At 35.8% G+C, this 22,123-nt stretch overlaps 1 protein-coding gene across 5 annotated transcripts; it reads left to right on the top strand.

The window, feature by feature from the left end:
• Nucleotides 1-5,776: 5,776 nt before the first annotated feature.
• foxp3b (forkhead box P3b) lies at nt 5,777-14,902 on the top strand. Of its 5 annotated transcripts, none has more exons than XM_016231133.1 (13): nt 5,777-5,792; nt 6,684-6,723; nt 10,397-10,554; nt 10,917-11,025; nt 11,913-12,024; nt 12,103-12,207; nt 12,309-12,396; nt 12,609-12,683; nt 12,913-13,051; nt 13,634-13,710; nt 13,923-14,024; nt 14,407-14,528; nt 14,667-14,902. In XM_016231133.1, the coding sequence occupies exons 3-13, from the start codon at nt 10,399-10,401 to the stop codon at nt 14,755-14,757; spliced, it is 1,176 nt and encodes a 391-aa protein (XP_016086619.1). In that variant the 5' UTR covers nt 5,777-5,792; nt 6,684-6,723; nt 10,397-10,398; the 3' UTR covers nt 14,758-14,902. The 5 variants fall into 5 exon arrangements, with proteins under 5 accessions (XP_016086619.1, XP_016086618.1, XP_016086621.1 ...); XM_016231132.1 differs by lacking the exon at nt 5,777-5,792 and adding an exon at nt 6,463-6,497; XM_016231131.1 differs by lacking the exon at nt 5,777-5,792 and having other exon boundaries at nt 6,699-6,743.
• The last annotated feature ends 7,221 nt before the right edge of the window (nt 14,903-22,123 follow it).

Genomic DNA, 22,123 nt, shown 5'->3' with positions numbered 1-22,123 from the left:
CTGTAACTTCCTGGTAAAAAGGTGTTTTGTCTCTGCGTGACACAGCGATCCGCTGCGTGCCCTCATGTCTGGCCAAACAGCTGCCTGAACCGCTGGAAGCCGCAGGAACAGATGGCCTTACCCGACAAAGGAAAAGCCGACCTGAGGACACACAACCAGTCTGAAAGGAATGAAAGTACAAAACAGATGTATTTGGTAATATTTTTAAAAGTTAATTTAAATGTAATCAGCACAAAAATGTAGATATACAATGTAAATATTTTATCAGTCAGATTAATGCTTTCCCTTTCTGTCGGTAAACCGATTATTATGTGATGCAATCATGGTCTGAGATGTAAAGATGATTTATTGGGCTATAAAGTTAAACATTGTTACCTCATAGAACAAGTCTAAATATTCCCTTAACTTTGTTGAATATTTTTGTATGTGATTATAATCATCTTTTATTATGATTATTAAAATAATTTTATATTATATTTATATTTATATTACTTAATAATCATAATATCTTAAATCACTTAGCATTACTCTCAAGTAGAAAACGCTTTAATTTTCTTTAAATGTTTTAATTTACTGTAAATGAATAAGGACACTAAGTGTCCACTACGCGCCCTCTAGTGGACAGAACGACAGATGCTACTGTACTTAGTTCAAAAACTACTGCTTATTTCCAATAGGAGAAAGACGTCAGTTTGCCATCTATGGTGTTCTTAATCACAGTAAAGACACTGATGACAATGTGGCGTGATTTTTTCTTTTTTCTTTGTGTGTGCGTGCGTGCGTGTGTGCAGTACACACACAGAGTATGCAGATTGCGTAGGGCACCAACTCCCAGGGGGGCACCATCCCAGTTGCTAAAAAAAAAAAAACTTCTGTATTAATATTAACACATACATATACATAAATAAAAATATAAACATGAACATATCTATATGTATAATTATAAAAAATGCATTTTACGGAGAACGTATGGCAGTAGGCTAAGCACAGGTGACGCGCCATTCCCGCATCCGCGCCCGTCTCATGTTTGAGGCTGACTGATGGACAGCTATGCCCGGGAAAACACATCAACAGTCAGGCGCCGAGAAAAGAACAAAAAAAAAGCCCAAGATGAAACCCGTGCATCACTTTCAGTTTCAGGTACGTTCATAATCCTGTGAAACCTTTTTGGCTGTTGACGTTTTAAAGGTGGGGCAAGCGATTTTTCAAAAACGCTTTAGAAAACTGATTCGGGCTGACTAGCAAAACAAACTTGTAGCCAATCAGCAGTAAGGGGCGTGTCTACTCATGATGTGGAGGAGAGAGCGTTCAGTGCACAGGATGAGCTGAGCGACAGAAAGAGAGAGATGGCACATAAAAAACAAAAAAGGAAAACGTCTGCAGAACAAAAGATGGCTTAAGGCAATAAGGCAACATGTAGGACCCGTGTAAATATCGGATCAGCTTTCCAGCGCTGGAGAGAACTCAAGGAGTAGAAGGCCTGCGATCGGATGCCAAGGTTGCTTTGTTTCTTCTCGATAGTAACACCCGTGTCTGCGCCACAACAGCTAAACTAAAGTCTGTCTAGTACACTGGACGTGACAAACCGACCGTTGAAAATCCTTTGAAATTTGTGTCAATACGTCATGAATAGAACGCAGCAGCAGTTTTCTCTCGGGGATTTTTATGCTATAAACTTTCATAAGAGCACTAGACAAAGTTATTGTAGTTATGCATTGTTGCAATAAACAACTGATAAAATTATCCACCCTTAAATATAGCAAAGTATTAACAAATTTTGATGCAATAAATAGGGTATGATTTACTGTAAAAATAATCATCCCTCCAAAACAGAGAAAACATCTTTCACAAACATCTAGGCTACATCTCTGTCTCCTTTAAAGTGTTTATAGTGTATATAATGAGTTGTATTTGTAGGGGTTATTATACAATGGTTAATTAACAATGGTTTTGTTACTTCAAATAATAATTTACAAAGACGTAATCAGATCATTTTTTGTGGTAATAAAAACAGACCTAAGCGAACAACAGCCTTTAAAACGACTTCAAATTCACTAAAAACAATGAGGCAATAATGATTGGTTAATTAATAATAATCATATGAATATGTCATTGAATGACACTGTTAAAAATACATAATGTAATATTAATACAAAATAAACAATTTATGTACATTAAATATTATTACAAATGCCTGCAAAAGCCACCAAAGGCCTGATAATTGCTGTTGTTACACTTGCAATACAATCAAATCCTTGTTTAATATTGACCAAACATTTAATTCAGATACCCACTTAATCTTTATTTTTCGGCCACTTTTTCGCGATAGAAATGCGACAGCCTCTATAATTTCAAAAATGAACCATGGTTTTATCATAGTAAAACTGCTTAATTTTCTTTTGTGTGATTTCTGAATGCTTGAGACTATAAAATCAATCAGACAACTGTATTAATAAAATTATAGCCATAGGAGGTAACTGTCTTTTTTGTTGTTGTTGTTGTTAAAACTATGTTTTATTACACCGACTGCTCTTAATTTACTTGTTTTTTTTTTTTTACTAACAATAACTGTTTATTTAAAAGTGCACTCAGTAATTCTTCAGTGACTAATATATTATGCTTCATTTAATGCAGGGTCAGTGCTGAAATTTGTTACAAAAGAGGATGAAGCGGTACCGTCAAGTACTGGAGGGGGCACAACTACAGTATATAATTCTGCTTAGGGCACCCATTTGGCCAGCAAAGGCCCTGTGTGTGTGTGATATGGTATAGTGACACTTGTGGTGTTAATGGCTGAATAAATAAAAAATAATTATTGAATAAATGTTTTGTGCTATTTTAAAAGAATGTAACAAATATAACAAGACATTTGAAATATTATTTAAAATAATATTACATTTGTTTTATACAGAATCAATTTCTATAAAAAAATATTACCACAATTTCATATTTCTCATTTTATTGCAATGTTGTCATTTTTAAAATAGAATTTTGTCACATGACTTACTTCTGAATTTAATTACCTTTTGTGATTTTATTTTTAAATAATTGCACAGTGCCTGATTCCTGTTCTGTTAACACAGATGAATCCTCAATATTTACTTTAACGTGCAAATCAATTTCTTCACCCTGAGTTCTACCTCAAAGGCCAGTTTGGGGCAAAAACTGGCTTAAAACTGTATTAAAACTGAAGTGCTTCAAAAGGTTGATAATGAATTAACTTCCACTTCATCTGCATCAGCATCCATCCCTCACCCTTAATGCAGTTCACCTGTTCAATGCAAGGCCTAGCGCAAATAAGAGAATAGTCTTTAATGACTGATAAAAGCCAATAAAATATAGAAGTACAGCATGGAATTTGTTCACTGATTCTAAAGAGATTTATTTGCGATAAGTCCCTTTCCGTAATTAGAAAGTGCGTTTGTCACTCGTTCCAGTGAAAGTGTTTATCTGTGCATATTTGATGGAGTGTAAAATCGTGTGAGTGTCGACGTTGAGTGACGGGCTTTCAGCGGAAATCAGAATGCAGCTTATCAGAAATCAGAACATGTCATGTGTGACATTTGCTAACCACAAAAATAAGAATTCTCTTCAAAACAAACTTGTCGTTTGCTCTTGTGAGGACAGTCCCATTTATGTAAATTTTATTTCTTGTGTGTGTGAGTGTCTGTGTGATTGCAGCAGCCGTTTTCGTAATTGTTTGCTTTAAATGAAGCCAGTTAAGTTTAGTCATTACAGCTATGATTTGGATGCGTTGATCCAGTTTTATTGTAGTGTGCCTTATTAGAATTAAATAGGTCCAAAAATGTATATTGAAACGATCACATCCTGCTATGATAAAGCAAAAGATTGAAATATCTGCACTAAACGTGTCATAAGCAAAACCCACCTCAGAATAGTACAAAACTAACCTATGAAGATGTCCTCTGCTAGAAAGGTCTCTCACTAACGGTCGGTTATTGGTGTTTATTACAGTGAGCTGTGGTAAGCAGAGTTTTTGGAAGCCTTGAAAACGGCGGTTTTGTTGATGAATGTGTGCCCGCTGTTAGAAATTAAGATCAAAGTTTCACATGTAAAACAAAACACTGTGAGACCCAGTTTTCAAAATCCCAGTCAGTTTCACATTTCAACATCAGCGTTTGCACTTTGGTCAGGCACTGGTTGGTACTTCGTGTGATAATTCTCACATATGAATATTGGGTCATGTTGTTTCAGTGGCAACACTACAATGTAGAATCAGTCTTCTACGCCTACAAACGGATCCGAATCAGCTGAATCAGAGAACACCTACAATAAGAAATACTGAGTCATACTACTTAAAACACATTTGACTCATATTTGTGTAAAAAAAGATAAATATCTGCTGAGGCAGATATCCAGATAACCAGAAACATACAGATGCGAGCCAAGAAAATGTCATGCTTTAAAAATAGCAGCCTAACTGCTGAAGAGCAAAAGGGTCAAACATGTTGCAGTTCTGTCCATTGCAGCTTAAAGATTTTAATGGTTGCCAAGTCAATCAATGCACTTTGTTTAGTTGATCTTCCCCAGGGATTTTCTTCAGCTTGTTTCATTCAGTGAGAAAGTGCGACAATATTCTCAGTAAGCATATTTTATACTGTGATATATTACACTGTAAAATCTAAAATCTGTTGTCAAAAACACACAGCAAAGATATTAAAGGGGTTGTGCAACCCAAACTGAAAATGTTCTCATTTCTAACTCACCCTCATGTCGTTCCAAACCTTTGTGATTTTCTGTGTGAAGAGAGTTGGGTTTCAAACAACATTGCTGAATTGATTTTCATTGAATGGGCAGTGGACTTTTTAGTTTATATCTTTATGTGTGTGTGTGTGTGTTCCACAGAAGAAAGAAAGTCATACAGGTTTGGAACAACATGAGGGTGAGTAAATGATGACAGAATTTTCATTTCTGGGGTGAATCATTCCTTTATTAAACACTCATGTCATTATGCAGTCGACTGTCTACATTATGCTGTTACTGTATGTTTTTGGCTGTTGTAACCTTTGTTCTGCGTTGTGACTCTGCGTCTTATACCACATATTGTAGGAGAGAATTGACAATAAAGTAACTTTCATTTGAATGGCACAGCAGTACAGGAAACTGTTAATGCATACCTTTCTTCATATAACAGGTGATGATTTCGCCTTCACGGTTCTCACTTATTTTCCTATAAAAGTGGCACAAAATGTTACAGTGATTTTTTTCATGTAATGTACATAGAATTACCTGCATAATTTCATCATAATTTAATCATTCATTGGTTTTTATGTCATCATTTATGTAATTTCCAGGGAGCAATTGTTATTAATATTCTGGTTGCATGATAAAGATCATGAGACTTCATGATGATGATGTTTATTATTATTAGTAAAATTGTTTTTGTAATGACACAGAAACATTTTATGCAAATTCCTCCTTCAAACACGTAAATCATGTAAATCATTTTACTGTATATTTAAAACAATGCACAAAAGATGTTGGAAACTTAAATGGAAACATAAACGTCTCTTAAACGTCAGTGGCAAAATAATGTTTGGGACTCTTTTTTTTTTTCCTTTAAAAATTATGCTTTTGACAAATTCACTGTTTGATGCCGTATAAGCACCTGGTCGTTTGAGAGTGTTGTTTATGAATACCCTCACTGTGTTGTTTGTGGAACATTTCTTTCTATTTCCTTTGTGATGACAGAGTATTTTCTGGGTATAAATAAGCGCTGGATACTGACTACTGGCAATGACACATTCTATGTGGGAAGGTGGCAACTTCAGGTGAGTCTTAAAATGCACTACAGCGCTGCGGAAACTATTAATTGTCCTTCAACTTAACTGATGTTTTGCGTGATACAATTATTGCTCATATTTTTGAAAAACCCTTTTTTGTATTTGTCTCAGCTGGAAATAATGACCATAGATCATTTAGAATTTATATATATATATTACCTAACTTTACTTGATATATTATATAACCTTATATATATATTTCAGAAAATCTTTAAAAAACACACTTTTCAAAAATAGTGAAATCATCAGATCCTATATTATAATTAATTTGTGAGATTTTTCTTGTAATTGTGCTTTGAACAGGTGTTTTATTTCCATTCTAATAAGACAGTAATTATGTCATAGGCAATAAAGTAGCACAACATTCTATTAAATTATTTTTATTATTTATTTTCATATGTAAAAAAAGCTATGAATAATCTGTAAATAATAGTTTGTCTCTAAATCTCTAAATCTTTTAATAACATTAAAATGTAAAAAGAACATCAATTTTTTACCCAGTTAATATTGTGCTTACTTATCCCAGTGAAACATATAAGGGGACAGAAAGACACAACCTAACATAACATTTAACATAGCATAAAGCATTTTTTAAACTGCCAGTGAACTGCAGTGGTTATGCCTTTCATCTTCCACAAGAAAACTTGCGCTCAACCTCTGCAGACTGACGTGTTAGATGGTCTTTAGTCTCAAGTATGTCTTTTGCTATTCACGGAAGAATAATATTGCTGCATGTGGTCTTTGACCTTTGATATAAATTGAAGATTCTAACATTGCATTCATTCCTTTGATGTGAGATTTTAGATTTTGAGATTTTAGATTTTTTTCAGATTGTCATTTTTATCCTATAAAGATCCTTTCACTCTTGTTTTTATACAGAATAGCACAGGAAGACAACGACTGACTACAAAGGCGCAAGGTACAGAATGCTGCATCTTGGTATATATTTACTTACAGTACTTGTTTCTGAAATGTGCTTGATTTAATACTGCCTGTCATTTAATGACAACTTTGATGATAAAGTATTTCATGCAGGCCTTAGATGAGACAGCTGTGGATTATGATATTTCCAAATGATCAAAAATCTTTATGGATACTCGAATCTGAATTCACATCACCGGCATGCACATAAGATGTATGCTGGGACTTATTTGCTTGTGAAAATTTTAATTTGGTGCTAATGAACAGTATAAAGTATAGGAATATTATAAAAAAAATTAGTTTGAACACTTGCTTTGGATTGCTAAATAATATTTGAACTTTGTTGTAAAGCAAATGGTTATACATTATGATACAATGACACAAGTGTTATTACTGAAATTATTTACTGTTTATCTTTATTGCATGTACGCCTATACTCAAACATCGGAAATATAAGAGTGGGAGGATAAAAGAGATAAATTTATGGTCACTGTGAGTCATTTTGTTTGTTTTTTTTCTCAAATCTTTGTGGATAACATCCTGATTTTACAAAGACTAACAAAGTTCAGTTTTTCAACTTTCATGTGGTAGAGATGGAATGGAAAGTAGCTGACAAATATTGATGCCTATATGTAGTTTCACTTAGATTCTGTCTTGTGAGATAGGTAAAAACTGCATGTATGTGAAAAGAGGGAAAATAATAAAGCGTGAGTAATATTCCATTGCTGAATGGTGTGAACCTGAAAGCAAAACTACATACAGAGTGACAGACACTCCACACATTGTCTAGAAAAGCGAATGGAATATTAATGAGAGCATTGGAATTGTTCTTGTTTTTAAAAAAATAATTGTTAATTAACCATTGTATAATAACCCCTATTGTTTTTAAATAAAAAATGCTTTTAGAGAATTTTCACAGAACTTTTCACGTTTGCTTGCATTTGATGTTTGTTTAAAGTGCAGAGGAGTGCATGAAAACATCCTTTTATTGTTATAGATGCTCTGATCTCAACTCAGGCTCAATAACATCACCGACCACATTCTATCGCTGTCTTATATCCCTTATCCTGTTCCTGGCTTGCTTCTTTCGTGCATGTTTTTGCAAAATGCAAAGTGTGTGTCTGTGGTTTCCTGAGAGGTGGGAGAGGTTTGTGTCTCGTATGACAGATAGATGTCACGCATGTTTTGGGTTTGCATTCAAGCAACACTCGTGTTGCCCTTTTCTGGGGACTTGACGTGCGTTCCTTACATGCATGCCAAATTTCATGTAATTATACCAGCTCCATCCTTCTGTTCCCTCTTGGTTTTCTGTGAGATGCCAGTATTTCTTTTGCCTTCTCTATAGTATGTATAGTATATATAAGTGTTGCCATTTCTGCACACATTTCCAAAAAAATGTAACTAATTTATGTCAGGTGAACACATTCTTGAAGGTAGTGAAGGAGTCTGTGGACTGATATATAAAACAGAACTATTTTTCTAATGAAAAAATACATTTCAAACTATAGGGTAAGAGGTAGGAAGAACAATCTGTATTTACCTTAAACTGTAACATATTTAGATATAAGTTTAGCATGTGCAGGATGATGCCAATATTGTATTATAGGAATTAGGAAATAAATAGAAACATTTGCTAATTTAGTTTATTTTTAATTTAGTAAATTATTAAAAAGGGACATCTTACCCTACTACTGGGGGTAAGAAGGGGTCAACTTTTACAGAATGTATAAATGAATATCTAAATTATATAAAAGATACGTAAATATTTTTACGTTTTTTAGCTAAAAATACGTAGCGTTTTGTACGTTTTAAACGTTGAAATACGTCTAAATTGTACGTTTTAGCATGACTAAAAACGTACAAAAGGGTACGTTTTGTGCTTGTAAATGTTACGTATTTATACCTACGTATAAACATGAGACCAGGCTGCCCTACTACTGGGGGTAAGAAGGGGTCAACTTTTACAGAATGTATAAATTACATTTGATATAATTTCTTAATAATATTTAACATGTCATTAATGTAAAATACTTCATTAAATATTCTACTTAAAATATATATTTTTTACATTTGCATTTTTTATACTGTGTGTGTGTGTGTATGTATATATATATATATATATGAAGATTTCAGATGCAAATGAAATTTTCTTCTAAAATTAGCGTTTTTATCAGGCTCCTATGTGTAGGATATAGGTTCCTTTCTTTGCCATTCAAGTGAAATAGCTGAACATAAACAAAGGTGTACAATATTGTACTCCACAATTCAAAAAGCATTAATGTGACTATAGATCACTCATAAAAATTAAAAAATAAAATGTGTTTTTCAACACAATACAATACAATGCAATGTTGTTTATCAGTATTTTCTAGAAAAAAAAGATCAGTTAAAGGGATAGTTCACCCAAAAATTTAAATTTGATGTTTATCTGCTTACCCCCAGGGCATCCAAGATGTAGGTGACTTTGTTTCTTCAGTAGAACACAAATTATGATATTTAACTCCAGCCATTGCAGTCTGTCAGTCGTATAATGCATGGTAATGGTAACAAAATCTATGAGAGTAAAAAAAACATGCACAGACAAATCCAAATTAAACCCTGCGGCTCATGACGACACATTGATGTCCTAAGACACGAAACGATCGGTTTGTGCCAGAAACCGAACAGTATTTAGATCATATTTTACCTCTAATACACCACTATGTCCAACTGCTTTAGGTGTGTACGCGCTCTGGCTTAGTTTACGCAAGCGCTGGAAGTGATCTCTCGCGCGAATACGTCACTCATTGTTTACACAGTGCACAAACATTGTAGGTACGATGGCTAATCAAAATGGTACTTACTTGCGCTTATCCGGATTGTTCAAACCAACTTAAAATGAAAAGATTACTTTCTCTTGCGCGAACTCATTTGAGAGTGGTGACTTTCCACATATTCCCAACTTCTGAGCCTGCTCGCCTGAAGTTATGCTTAATTGCTCTTCGGCTGGATATCAACACACCCATTAACGTAAACTACGCCAGAGCGCCTACACACCTCATGCACCGGATGATGTGCGCGCGCTCAAAGCAGTTGGACACAGTGCTGTATTAGAGGTAAAATATGATATAAATACTGTTCGGTTTCTGGCACAAACTGATAGTTTCGTGGCTTAGGACATCAATGTGTCGTCACGAGCCGCAGGGTTTAATTTGGATTTGTCTGTGCATGTTTTTTTTACTCTCATAGATTTTGTTACCATTGCCATGCATTATACAACTGATAGACTGCAACGGCTGGAGTAAAAAATATTCTTTTGTGTTCTACTGAAGAAACAAAGTCAGCTACATCTTGGATGCCTCGGGGGTAAGCAGATAAACATCAAATTTTCATTTTTGGGTGAACTATCCCTTTAACCTCAAAACTTACAAATGCTAACAAAATTAAAAATAGCATGGACATTCATCAAAAGTGTTGAGATTAGATTTTTTAAGCAACATTAAGCAATCATATTTCCTTACACAGGAAAATACAATGTTAAGTTAATCTTAAAGATAAAGTTAAGAAGCTAACATTCAGTTAAATGTTTCATTGGCTCTCCCACAGTATGCATTATGTCAAATTGAAATGTAATGTGTAAATATGTAACTCTGTACATCAATCTGCAGTCTTTTTCAAACTCTTGATTTCAGGAATGCCTCAGTCTGAGAGAGAGAGTGACAAAAGAGTGAATGGGAGAGAAAATGAACGACAGCCAGCACTAAAAGAAGAGCGTGACGCATCTACCCATCTGTTAAACGAATCCTTTTCACCCCAGCACGTGGAACATCTTTCTTCTGGAGTACGTTCTGTGAGTGAGCTTCATTCTGTGGTAATTTCTGTAATGTTGCCTTAAAAAATGACATCCCTTTGTAGGTTGTTTGCATAAAATACACTGACTGCATTTTCTGAAGATTCCAAATTATTTTATGTATAGAAGTCTTTTGTCTAATAAAATTCTTAATTTTCTTGCTATGTGAACTGCATTATATTTCTGATATATTACAAATATATACATATCATTTTAATTTGTTCTTAATGTTTGTAATTTTTTTTTCTCATCCTCAATGCCAGATACATTAATAAACTCCTGCTGATGTTTAAAAGCTCTAGTACAAATGTGGTGAATGGCCTTTATTGTGTTGGCCTGATTCTCTGTGTGTTTGTGTGCAGAGAGCTGCTGATGAGGAACGGATGCAGTTTCTTCAGCTGGTGTTTCAGAATTCTCCGGCTGGCCCGATCAGGCCGTCTGTACTTCGCTCTACAGCTCTCCTGCTTCAGGGTTTGTGTTCCAATGAATTATTCAAACTCCACATTTTTCCTTGCCATAGTCAAAGTGGTGAAATCCTCAGAGATGTCATTATATTCCGTATATGTACACGTTATGATGAGCAAAGGCATTTTAAAACACAAAAACGGCTATTGCATATAACTTATTCAATCTAAGTGTTTCAATTCAAAAGGTTTCAAAAAAATAAAACAAAACAAACTCTGTCTGAAGGATGTGCTGTTTAACAATGTAGATATATTGTATATAATACTGTTGTGGTTATATGTTTACTTACACAATCTATAAAATGTTAATAATTCATTCATTCATCATTAAAATTCCAGATTATTTTTTATTTATTACTAAGTGAATAATGCTAACCACACAAATAAATCTGCAAACAACAACAATGGTTATTAATTATTATTCATTTGTAATATTTTGCAGATTCTGCAGGGGGTACTGTATGTAAATGTTTGACCACTACTAGCAATATTAATATTTTAATTGGCTAACTGCAGTGTAATATTCATAATATTTATATGATATTTTGGTAACACTTTACTTAAAGCCTTTATTTATAATGCATTATAAAGGGTTATTAAAGGGTATAATGCATTATAATTATTCATTATGTGCATTGTAATACATTATAACTTGTCGTAAATAATTATAACTGAATTTAAAAGGTGTATATATATATATATATATATATATATATATATAATAAAAAAAATAAACACATACATGCACACATACAATTTAATTTAATTGAGATACTTTTAAAAATATATTTATTTATATATTATATACATGTATTTATATAGTATATTTTACTAATTTAAAAACAATGTAATATAATAACTGGAAAGTGTGCATTTTTTTGTCGTATTCTTTAGCAAATGAGAGCCACCAAACAACCATGAACAGAAGAAAAGACACAGGTCACAGTGAAGCTGTTGCTGGATCAAGCCAGCACAGGAAACAATCTCCCAGCTTTCATTCTCACAGGTAATTATCACTGAAAAAAAAAAAGTTCATCAATGTTCATCAATACGAATCTTGATGTCCCTCATGTGTCCTCCTCAGCTCCGTCGAGTCAGAAATCCAGAGACCCAGCTCTCTTTTTGTAAACGGACAATGTCGCTGGCCTGGCTGTGACAGAGTCTTTGAAGGCTATACTCATTTTCTGAGGTACGTTTTTCACTATCTAAAGTAACATCAGCAAGCCTTCCTTGTTGGAATCAATCATTTTCAAACTTTAGAAAACACCTTTTGATTCCCAACCCATCTAGACATCTAAACCGAGACCACAGCACAGATGAGAAAACGATTGCACAGTGGCGAGTTCAGCAAGACCTGGTACGCCACATGGAGAATCAGGTACAGCAGCGATACAATCTCTTACAGACAGCACACACAAGTCACGCTTTGCATCATTGATCATCATCAGTTATCATGAATGAGGCACAAGAAAGTGAATCATGGTTTCATTGGTTTTGAGTCATTGAGTGTGAACCCAAAAGAATCAAACGTCTTGGTAAAAGTGGTTTGAGAACCCACTGACTCTAACATGCTATATGTGATGATTTCAGCTCATTCAGGAGAAGCAGAAACTTCACGCCATGCAGCTTCACCTTCAGCTGTATGAATGCATCTCGACACGTACCGTAAGACTCTTCAGGATACACTTTGACACTGCCAGAAGTTTTGTGAGAGCGTTTAGAAATAACGATTCTCACAGTGAACACGACATTTCCTTTTTGTGATTTCATAAAACGTCAGTAAATTTATAGAAAGTGCGGATCAAGCCTTCACATCTCAAGATGTCTACGGGAAACCATATCTGTGCTCAATATCGCTCTCATATGTAGGACTGACTTGTGTGTTTCCATTCAGGGAGCTGCTACAGGCTGGTGGAGGCCGCTGGCACTAAAGTTTCCCACGTTGGGGGAGTCAGATGGCAGGACAGAGAAAGCTAGTGTAGCGCCGGTACGACAGGAACCCTGGCACATACCCCCACCACACCTGCTGCCTGGTAAAACCTGCTAAAATACAAAATACACATCTTGCCGTGCCTCTAAACACACACATCCTAGCTGAGAAGTGTCATTAAACTAGAAAGATCCAATCAAGTGGAACTGAAATGCAGATGTTGAAGGCATTGAAAAATATGAATAAAGGTCACCATCTATACCGCTGTTTACAGTGTGAAGGTCACACTTATCTTATGCTTACTTCCTTTCTCTTTATGTGTTTATGTTGTTGGCCAGACAGTTGAAAGTTGGTGGTCTACCACTATGACTACAGTTGAAGTTGTGAGATTGATTGCTTCCTGTTGCCAAACTTGGCATGGAGACCACAAAGGAAGCCTAAGATCTGGACCAAATGTAGTTCAGACGCTCTCAGCTGAAGTTTTGCTCATAAGCCGTCTATTATAAAACCTTGATTTTGCGAAAATGACTGACTCATAGGCATTACCCGGCTGTATGTTTTGCACTTGCAGCAAAACACATAGCGACATACTTAAAGCACAATGCACATATGAGTGTTTGCGGTCAATTTCCAAGAATGATTGTACAATGTTTTGCTTAGTAATTTGGCTTTCTGGCAATTACAGATTTTGTTAGCAGTGTTGAGTACTACAAATATGCTAACTTGCGACCTCCATATACATATGCTTTCTTAATCAGATGGGTAAGTAAATAAATTATGTTTGCCTTTATTGTATATTTATTCAAATGACACATACACACACACACAGATATATATATATATATATAATTTATTTATTATAATATTTTTATATAAATTTCACTCACCCTGAATTTTAAATGAATCCTAATATTTTTTAAATAAAAAATATATAATATATAAATATATATATAATTTATCATTGATTTCTACAGTCAATCCTGGAAGCTCCAGACAAACAGCGGACGCTAAACGAAATTTACAACTGGTTCACAAGAATGTTCTTCTATTTCCGTCATAATTCTCCTACATGGAAGGTACTATACATGCTGACACTGTCAACTAACCATCGTTTCCAGATCTGAGACAGCCCCATTTCAGTTCAGTTCAAAACTCAATTATCAATAATATTTTTAATCATATTGTTTGAGACTGAGAGATTTGCTTGTGTGTCTGATTTAATGCCATAATAGTTAGCTTAATTAAAACAAAAAAGCTCCAGTCTTGAGCAGGTTTATTTCTGAGGTCCTGAGATTGGCCTGACATTAGCGCAAAACACTTTGGGACATTATATTAATGTCCACATGGTGCCGCTGTTGGCATAAAATCATGCTGAATAATCTCACTGAACGCCATAGGCCTGTTTCATATGAATAGAAATTATATTCTCTGGTTACAACTGTTTCAACCTTTTCTCAGAATGCTGTGCGACACAATCTTAGTCTCCACAAATGCTTTGTGCGGGTGGACGGGAGGACAGGGGCGGTGTGGACAGTGGACGAGGAAGAGTTTCAGAAGAGAAAAGGGCAGAAAATCCACAGGTCCTCATGTTCTTCCCTCGTCCTTAGATAAATTACACACACAATGAGATGTTCAAGATTATAAAAATATGAATTCAATTCACAAAATATGCTCATTGTTTTTAAAAGTCACGTAACGTCTCATATGTTGGTTTACAGGGACTACACTTTCAAATGGCTGACACCCTTCTCCCATTGCCCATCCCATGGAGCCTCAGATGTATCAATAAAAGTCACAAATTCTCAGTAAAACATTTACCAAATGTTTAGTGTAGTATGCAGAAAAATTAGGTTCAACTATAGATTGTAGAGTTTTAGGTATGATCCTTTAGGATTGGATAGTAGTTAATATAAATTTTTGCATCTCTGTCCAGTAGCCCCTCACTGCAGAACACAAGATCCAGGGGGGCGTGGTTGGATCCACATCTAGGGGGTGGAGATGGGTGGGTTTAGGGATCAGGGGCTGGAGACGGGTAGGTTTAGGTATATGTAAGGTGGGAGGAGTTGGATCTAGATCCAACCACGCCCCCTGGATCTTGTGTTCTGCAGTGAGGGCCATCTCTCTCTATCTGAAAAAAGTAAAGTCTTCCTTAAAATATGACGTTACTGTCTTGTTTTATATAATTGTATGTATGTAATGTATGTCTAAAAAAGTACATACAAATTTAAAAAAATTTTCCGTTTAACATTGTATGTGTTGTAGGCTACTATATGTGGTTAAAATGATTTTAAAAATGAAATACAACAGTAACATATTAGAATATTGAAAATTATTCAGAATTTCACATTGACAGACCAAACTCCAAGCCGTTTGCATCGATGGATGCGTTCGTTGTTCAGAAGGCTGGACCCGCTTTGAAACTGCAACATTAATTGGTTTAATTGCAGATGAGTGACAATTCAACTATATCCAATGAACAATGAGGCTAGAATTTGCTGCCGTCTTGACTGGTGGACTAGCATATAGGCAGGGCTCGAATTGAGGGAAAAATGACAAAAAGCATCCCCTCTGTGAAACCACCATCCCCTTTAGATTAATACTGTTGTGTATTATGTAAAACTTATCGTGCAAATTAAATGTTAAAATTCTCTACTGATAAGGCCAATCAGAATTCACTACTGTAACATGTTGCGCACAAACTGAAGCAAGTTTCCGTAATTTCTGAATGATTCAATAACTAATTTATTAAAACAGGGACTTGCTGCCACCTACTGGCAGTTTTATTGTCATCTTTATTTATCCATGACAGTCCTAAACCAGCCAAGGTGCCAGCACAAAAACACATTTATCAAAATATTGTTTAATTAGCAGTATTGACCAAAATTCCTCCATTTCAGGCCCCAGAAGGGAAAAAAAGCTTTAAAATAATAGTTTGTTTAATAGGGCTAATTTTTCATTAAATAAAAACCTTTTTAGACCAATTTTGTAATTGTGTAAAATTAGCTACAACGTAGGCTAGCAAACGTCTTAAATAATGAAGAATCAAGCAACAAACTTAAAATAACTTCTTGATTTTATGAATGACATAATTTTACGTTCTAAAATTCACTATTGTGGTGTTTTCCAAAACTAAAGACAAGAATATTCCACTTGTTTTAATGCTCACAGTTTCCAGCTGTCTCAACGGGACTCCTCATGCCCGCTAATAATTTTATTGGTTCAACACTGATCTGACAAAATATTTCAAACACTATTTTTTTCCTTGTTTCCATGGCCTTGAGTCCTGCAGATGTATGATGAAAACCAGGCAGTTACCAGCCGCAGGATAGAGTTAGCTGGAACCTAATTACACTTGGAGCGGGTTTTTTTCGGAACACACCTAATTATAATGGCTTCTGGACAGCCTCACTGTTTCTGACAGCTGCCTCTCTCTGTGTCAGGTGCTTATTACCTGCTCTTCCTCCCCTGTTGACTTCCAGCGCCAAACAGGTGTCTCAGCCCCTGCGTCTGGTGTGTTACGACTGCTGAGTTTTCATTACCTGAACCTGCTGTAGATATGAAGTGGAAAAGGAAGATGGTATGTCCTCTGGGGACTTTCTTCAGAGTTTTACAGCCAGAGAAAACATTCAACTTTAATGGACAGTGTCCTTTTTTAGCGTTTTTCCAGGCGAGATAGTTGAGCATAATCATAGCTCTTTTCTATACACTCAAAATAGGTGTCTTTTGGTGGAAAGTGTGTCATCTCTGAGATTTTTTACAGGTTCAAATGTTATGAATGCAGAATGCTCTGTAATTTTGGTTTTAAAGTAGGCCTATTGCATTCGAGCACAGATACCTAATATAAATCACAGACACACATGAATGAAGATATAGAGCAGATGAAAATGGTGTTCGGTGGTTATACATATCATGAGGGCTTTTTACACTTGAAATTAACCCTGGGTTATACTAAACCCCGGGTAAACTGAACCCAGGGTTATTTATTTGCATATTAGTCAGTGCCATTGACTGGATGAACGTAGCATGTGACCTGTTTAAAGGTGTGACTATAAAGGTAAGAATAAATCAGTCTCTTCTTGACTCTAGTTCACATGTTTTCAGTCACTGATGTAAGGTCCAGGCAGACGAGCACTGATTATGTCAGAGATCAATTTTAGAAGAAGGAATCAATTTAAATCATTTATAACAATTGCAAAGTGTTCCAAACTATTGTATCTAATAGATGAAGTAGAGAAAGTCAAAAGAAAAGCTCAAAACAAGTAAGATTATCTGAGGAAGAAGCAGAAGAAGGAGTAAAGAGAAAAGAAGTAAAAGAAAGAGAGTAAAGAATAGAACAGAAGGCACAAGGAATATATGCAGGAAACTTACATCCTCCCAAACTGGGGTTTATGTCTAATAAGAAAGGGACAAATAGACTTATCCATTATGTCAGGACTCACTCATCCATTATGTCATATGTTGTTTCAACGACTATAGGTCATGTCAGGCTAGGTCATCAAGACCAGTCAGATGTTGCAGTTAAAAACATATGTGTGGTTTTCACACCTTTTGAACAAATACAGCAAAACAAGCACTTTCAAATATCATATCTTACATTTTACGAAAACAGTTCCTGGAAAAGAACATCTAGTACAATTAATGACTAATATTGAGAAACATTATTACTCAGGCAGTAGTTGAAAAATATCCAATATATATTCTTGGAGAATACTACAAATATTACATCTTGAATTTACATCAAACAAAACAAAATATAAACACAAATGAGTAGTAAATATTTGAATATGAATAAATCATAAATGTGGATATGAAAATCAAGGAAAATATAACAACATTGATTATTTGGATACGTCAGTCACTACAACTAGACCATTTCCCCGCAAACGCTGAAATGACATGCGACACACGATTAGGTTTCTCTTGCTAAGCACTGTACATGTTTGGCACCGGTTAACACCTCATAAACCCAGGTAACAGTGCTAACCCCAATAAAATTAAATGTACCTTTACCTTTAAATGGACCTGGTTTAGAACCAGGGGTTAAAAGCTCTGTGGAATGGTAGTGCACTGCACAAATTCCGATTCTTCTCCAATTTGTCCCCCAGAACAGGAGAGAAACTTGTTCATCTGGGCATACAGCACAAAGGTGAATATCTCACACTTCATTAGCCGTTGCTGTTTGACTAGAAAGACAGATTCAGCAGAGAATTGGTCTTGTAGATTTTGTTTCACCTCTGTCTTGTCACTCCCTGACAACTTCCCATCTCTGAGACGTCCAAACGCTCGACACGGAGCCAACGGGCTGGTATGTTTGACAGGCCGGGACAGAGATAAGGAATAGCATAAATGACACTCCTTCAACTAAACCACATCACAGAGAAGAACCATAAATCACTCAGCACCTGTACAACTTGATGCAAGCAGCTGCACTATAAAACTTAATTTTGGGGGTTTACTGGGTGCATTGAAAAGCATCTCAAAGGTGTTAATTCTTTACGTTTCTTCAATGATTTGTCAGCTTTTCAGTAACCAAATTCCTTTGTGCTAAAACGTTAGGATAAACATAGTTTTTGTGTGGATAATTTTGCTGTGGCTACCCCTAACAAGAGCAGCTGTAAGTGTGAGAAAGAAATTATTATAGTTTTTAAAATATGATACTTCATACTTTTATAAATATGACCCTCAGATAAGGGTAAAGCAATAAAATCAATGCATAAAAGGCATTTGAAAAGTAGCACAAATAAAGCAAGTAATAAAAACAGCTGTAAAGTGACCCGTCTATAACAAATATTCTGTATCCTGTAAGCTTTAAAAATCAACCTCTCAGATGTGAAACTGCATGTATTGAAGAAGTATAAAAGTAGATCTAATGCAAAGGCATTAGTGTGTACATGCACTAAAACAGTTGTCCATTTTTTAACATAGCACTGTCGCAATGAGACACCAACAATAGATGACTACGTGCTCTGTAATTGAACTAATAAAATATGATACTTCATACTTTTATAAATATGACCCTCAGATAAGGGTAAAGCAATAAAATAAATGCATAAAAGGCATTTGAAAAGTAGCACAAATAAAGCAAGTAATAAAAACAGCTGTAAAGTGACCCGTCTATAACAAATATTCTGTATCCTGTAAGCTTTAAAAATCAACCTCTCAGATGTGAAACTGCATGTATTAAAGAAGTATAAAAGTAGATCTAATGCAAAGGCATTAGTGTGTACATGCACTAAAACAGTTGTCCATTTTTTAACATAGCACTGTCGCAATGAGACACCAACAATAGATGACTATGTGCTCTGATTTTTTTCAGTGGTATTTCAATGCTTAAGGAGTCCATCCTAAAATTAATCTATTCAAAATGCAAGGACCCCCCCCCCTATTTAAAAAGGCAAGGCCCCCCCCCCCCCCGACTAATTGACAAAGTGAACATGTTTCTGTTTTCTCAGTTTGCCTATTTCCATTTAGTTCAATTCAATTTACTGTAACCAAAATCCCTACGATTTTCCTGATCCATGTTTAAAACAGTTAGGCTCTTTTGTTATTGTTTAAAGATTTCACTGATTTGTTGTCTGTGAGGTTTGAGCTGTGTCTACACAGTACAAAGCTTAATTACACGAGTACACAGTTATCTAAAATGCTGCTACTTGTACGACCTTGAAAGAGGAAAATCATATTTAGCAGAGAGACATATTTTAATAGACTCTGCTTGACCTCATTCATTTCTCATCTGGAAAGGCCCTGGTCATCCATTCAGGTTTGTGAAACTTCAAGCTGGGCTTTTCTCCTCACACAGACGTCAGTATCTAAGTAGACTATCTAAATTCATTACACCAATCCCACAATGTGTTTGATATTTTCTCCCTAGCGCCTTGTTCCTTCCAGCATCCCAGTTGCACAGCAGAATTTCCTGCACCGCATCTGCAATCTCCCTCACCTTGATGTTGTTAGACATGTTACCTTTGAAAGAATGAAAGAGCGTCTTTCTGCAAGAGAGGATGAAAGGGCGCTGGCCTCCATCTTAGCAGCACGGAGAGACGATCTCACCGCAGGGCACCGCAGCTCTCTGATGCCTCCTGACAGCTCAGGACTTTCCTCAACTTTCAAGTTGTTATACAGTAGTCAAATAGCTCTGGGGGAGAGAGAAACCATAATGGGAGAGGCTTGAGAGAGGGAATCTTATTTCCTTTTTCTCTTTTTAGCTTAACAAGTGCTGTGATCTAATTACCTGGGCAGAGACGTCTGGAGATGTGAGAAGATTCTAGAAAGAGGACAAATATGCACTTGAAAATCAGAATAGAATAATCTCACCTCTATGTTTTGACTTAGGATGTGTTCACACATGTAGTTTGGTTCTCTTGGTTCTTCTGGTTTTCTTGGTCTGGACCAAAGAAGGAAATTATATTTAGTACTGGTTCACTTGTTATTCACACTGTAATTTTTGACAGCAAAATTTATGATAAGTTTTCCGCAGCTGTTAATTGAATGCGTATGCACATACAAACACAGAGAAAGCAGAACGAAGAGGGGATTTGAAGCCTGTTAGATTGGCGATGTGAACACAGCCACAAACATGTCATGCTTAATTCTGGTCCAGGGATTTCCTATGGGGTTGACTCCGGCAGACTGGTGTTTCTCTTGATGGGACTTTAAATGAGACAGTTTTGTAAAGCAGAGATCATGATACGAACAGCTTCCGTATAAACAATCTTACATGCATGAAGACACACATTCATGTCCAGGCACACAGTGAAATGTGGGAACACACACACACACACACACACACACATGCACATACAGCAAAGTATAAGAAGAGTGGGAGGGAGGGAGGGAAGGATGGAGAGATTAGGATGAAGAGCGAGAAGATGAATAGCAGGATAATTAGCCTCATCTCCCAGGACCTGACAGAAATATGCGGTTGAGATGGATGGAGTCCATGGAAAAATACAGCCTATAGTCCACCCCCTGCCCCCCATTCACCCATCCCCCCCAAATCCTCTTCCCGTACCAGTATTCAAACGGGACTACGGAGAGAGGCAGAGCGAGGGAAAAAGAACATCCCTATTGGGTTGGTTATCAAAAGCCCCTCGTTCCCCAGAAATCCTCTCTGAGAAGTCAGCGAGGAGAGTCTGAAAGACAAAAACACAATTTTAAACATAGCTGACAAAGAAAGCCACAAAACTCCAGTAAAAAATCACCAGAAAGCCTTATCAGAGTTTTCTGAGTACCACTGTCAATCCTACAGTTTGTTTTCAAACATTTTTTATTAAATATAGCCTATGCATTAGAAAATTAAAGAAATATAATAACATATAAAAGTTCAACAACATATGAATAAAATAAATCTTTTCATTTCAGTTTGAAATTGCCAATGATTTATTTATTAAAATAAATTGTGTAGATTTATTGAGATCTGGGCCCTGTTAAGAACAGAAGTTGATCCTGAGCTTTTCGTATCAGGATTCCTTTCATGTAGAGAGAACCATCATGGAAAGATAACATTGTTAGGCAGAGAAAATCCTTTTAGATATTTTTCTAAAACAAGACACAATCCCTTTCTTTCCCAGACAGAAAGCCCTTTGCTGGTTGTGTGTAGTATCTATCTGGTTCGTTGCCAATCTGACTTTCTGTGAAGCAGACTAAAAACATACATTTACAAATAACTTTAATCCTTCATCAGTACTTAAAAAACACTGTCTGAGAGTATCACAATCAATGGTTCATATTTCCTATTCTTGCTTGGTAATCTTAGCTACGCTCTAAAAAGTGCTGGGTAAAATATGGACAAACCCAGCTATTGGGTTGTTTTGACCCAGTCGTTGGGTTACTACCCAGAAGGTTGGGTTAAACATTTCACTCAACCGCTGGGTCAAAACAACCCAGTCCATATTTCACCCAGCGCTTGGTTGTATTTAACCCAGCATTTTTTAGAGTGTAGTTGACATAAGTACTGTTGTATGCAAGTAGTTTTGCATCTGATAAACGTAAATAGAATCCATTATAATTGAATATACATTACACTCTAAAAAATGCTGGGTTAAATATAACCCAGCGCTGGGTTAAAAAGGGACAAACCCAGCTATTGGGTTGTTTTGATCGCTGTCTACACCTGATGCCCCATTCTATATCTGACATACTTCCATATTTGCACTACTTCTGACAACTTGACAAA

This window comes from Sinocyclocheilus grahami, unplaced genomic scaffold (genome assembly GCF_001515645.1).
Source record: "Sinocyclocheilus grahami isolate Dianchi unplaced genomic scaffold, SAMN03320097.WGS_v1.1 scaffold384.1, whole genome shotgun sequence".
Classification (NCBI taxonomy): Eukaryota; Metazoa; Chordata; class Actinopteri; order Cypriniformes; family Cyprinidae; genus Sinocyclocheilus; species Sinocyclocheilus grahami.
Note: the sequence above shows the minus strand (reverse complement) of the source record. Positions and strands in the feature narration are given on the sequence as shown.

Excerpts from the sequence above, each read along its gene's own strand:
- foxp3b (XM_016231131.1), top strand. Across the intron at positions 10,555-10,916 it reads TTTCTTCTGGAGTACGTTCT|AGAGCTGCTGATGAGGAACG; the intron begins GTGAGTGAGCTT and ends GTTTGTGTGCAG. Across the intron at positions 12,684-12,912 it reads AATGCATCTCGACACGTACC|GGAGCTGCTACAGGCTGGTG; the intron begins GTAAGACTCTTC and ends GTTTCCATTCAG.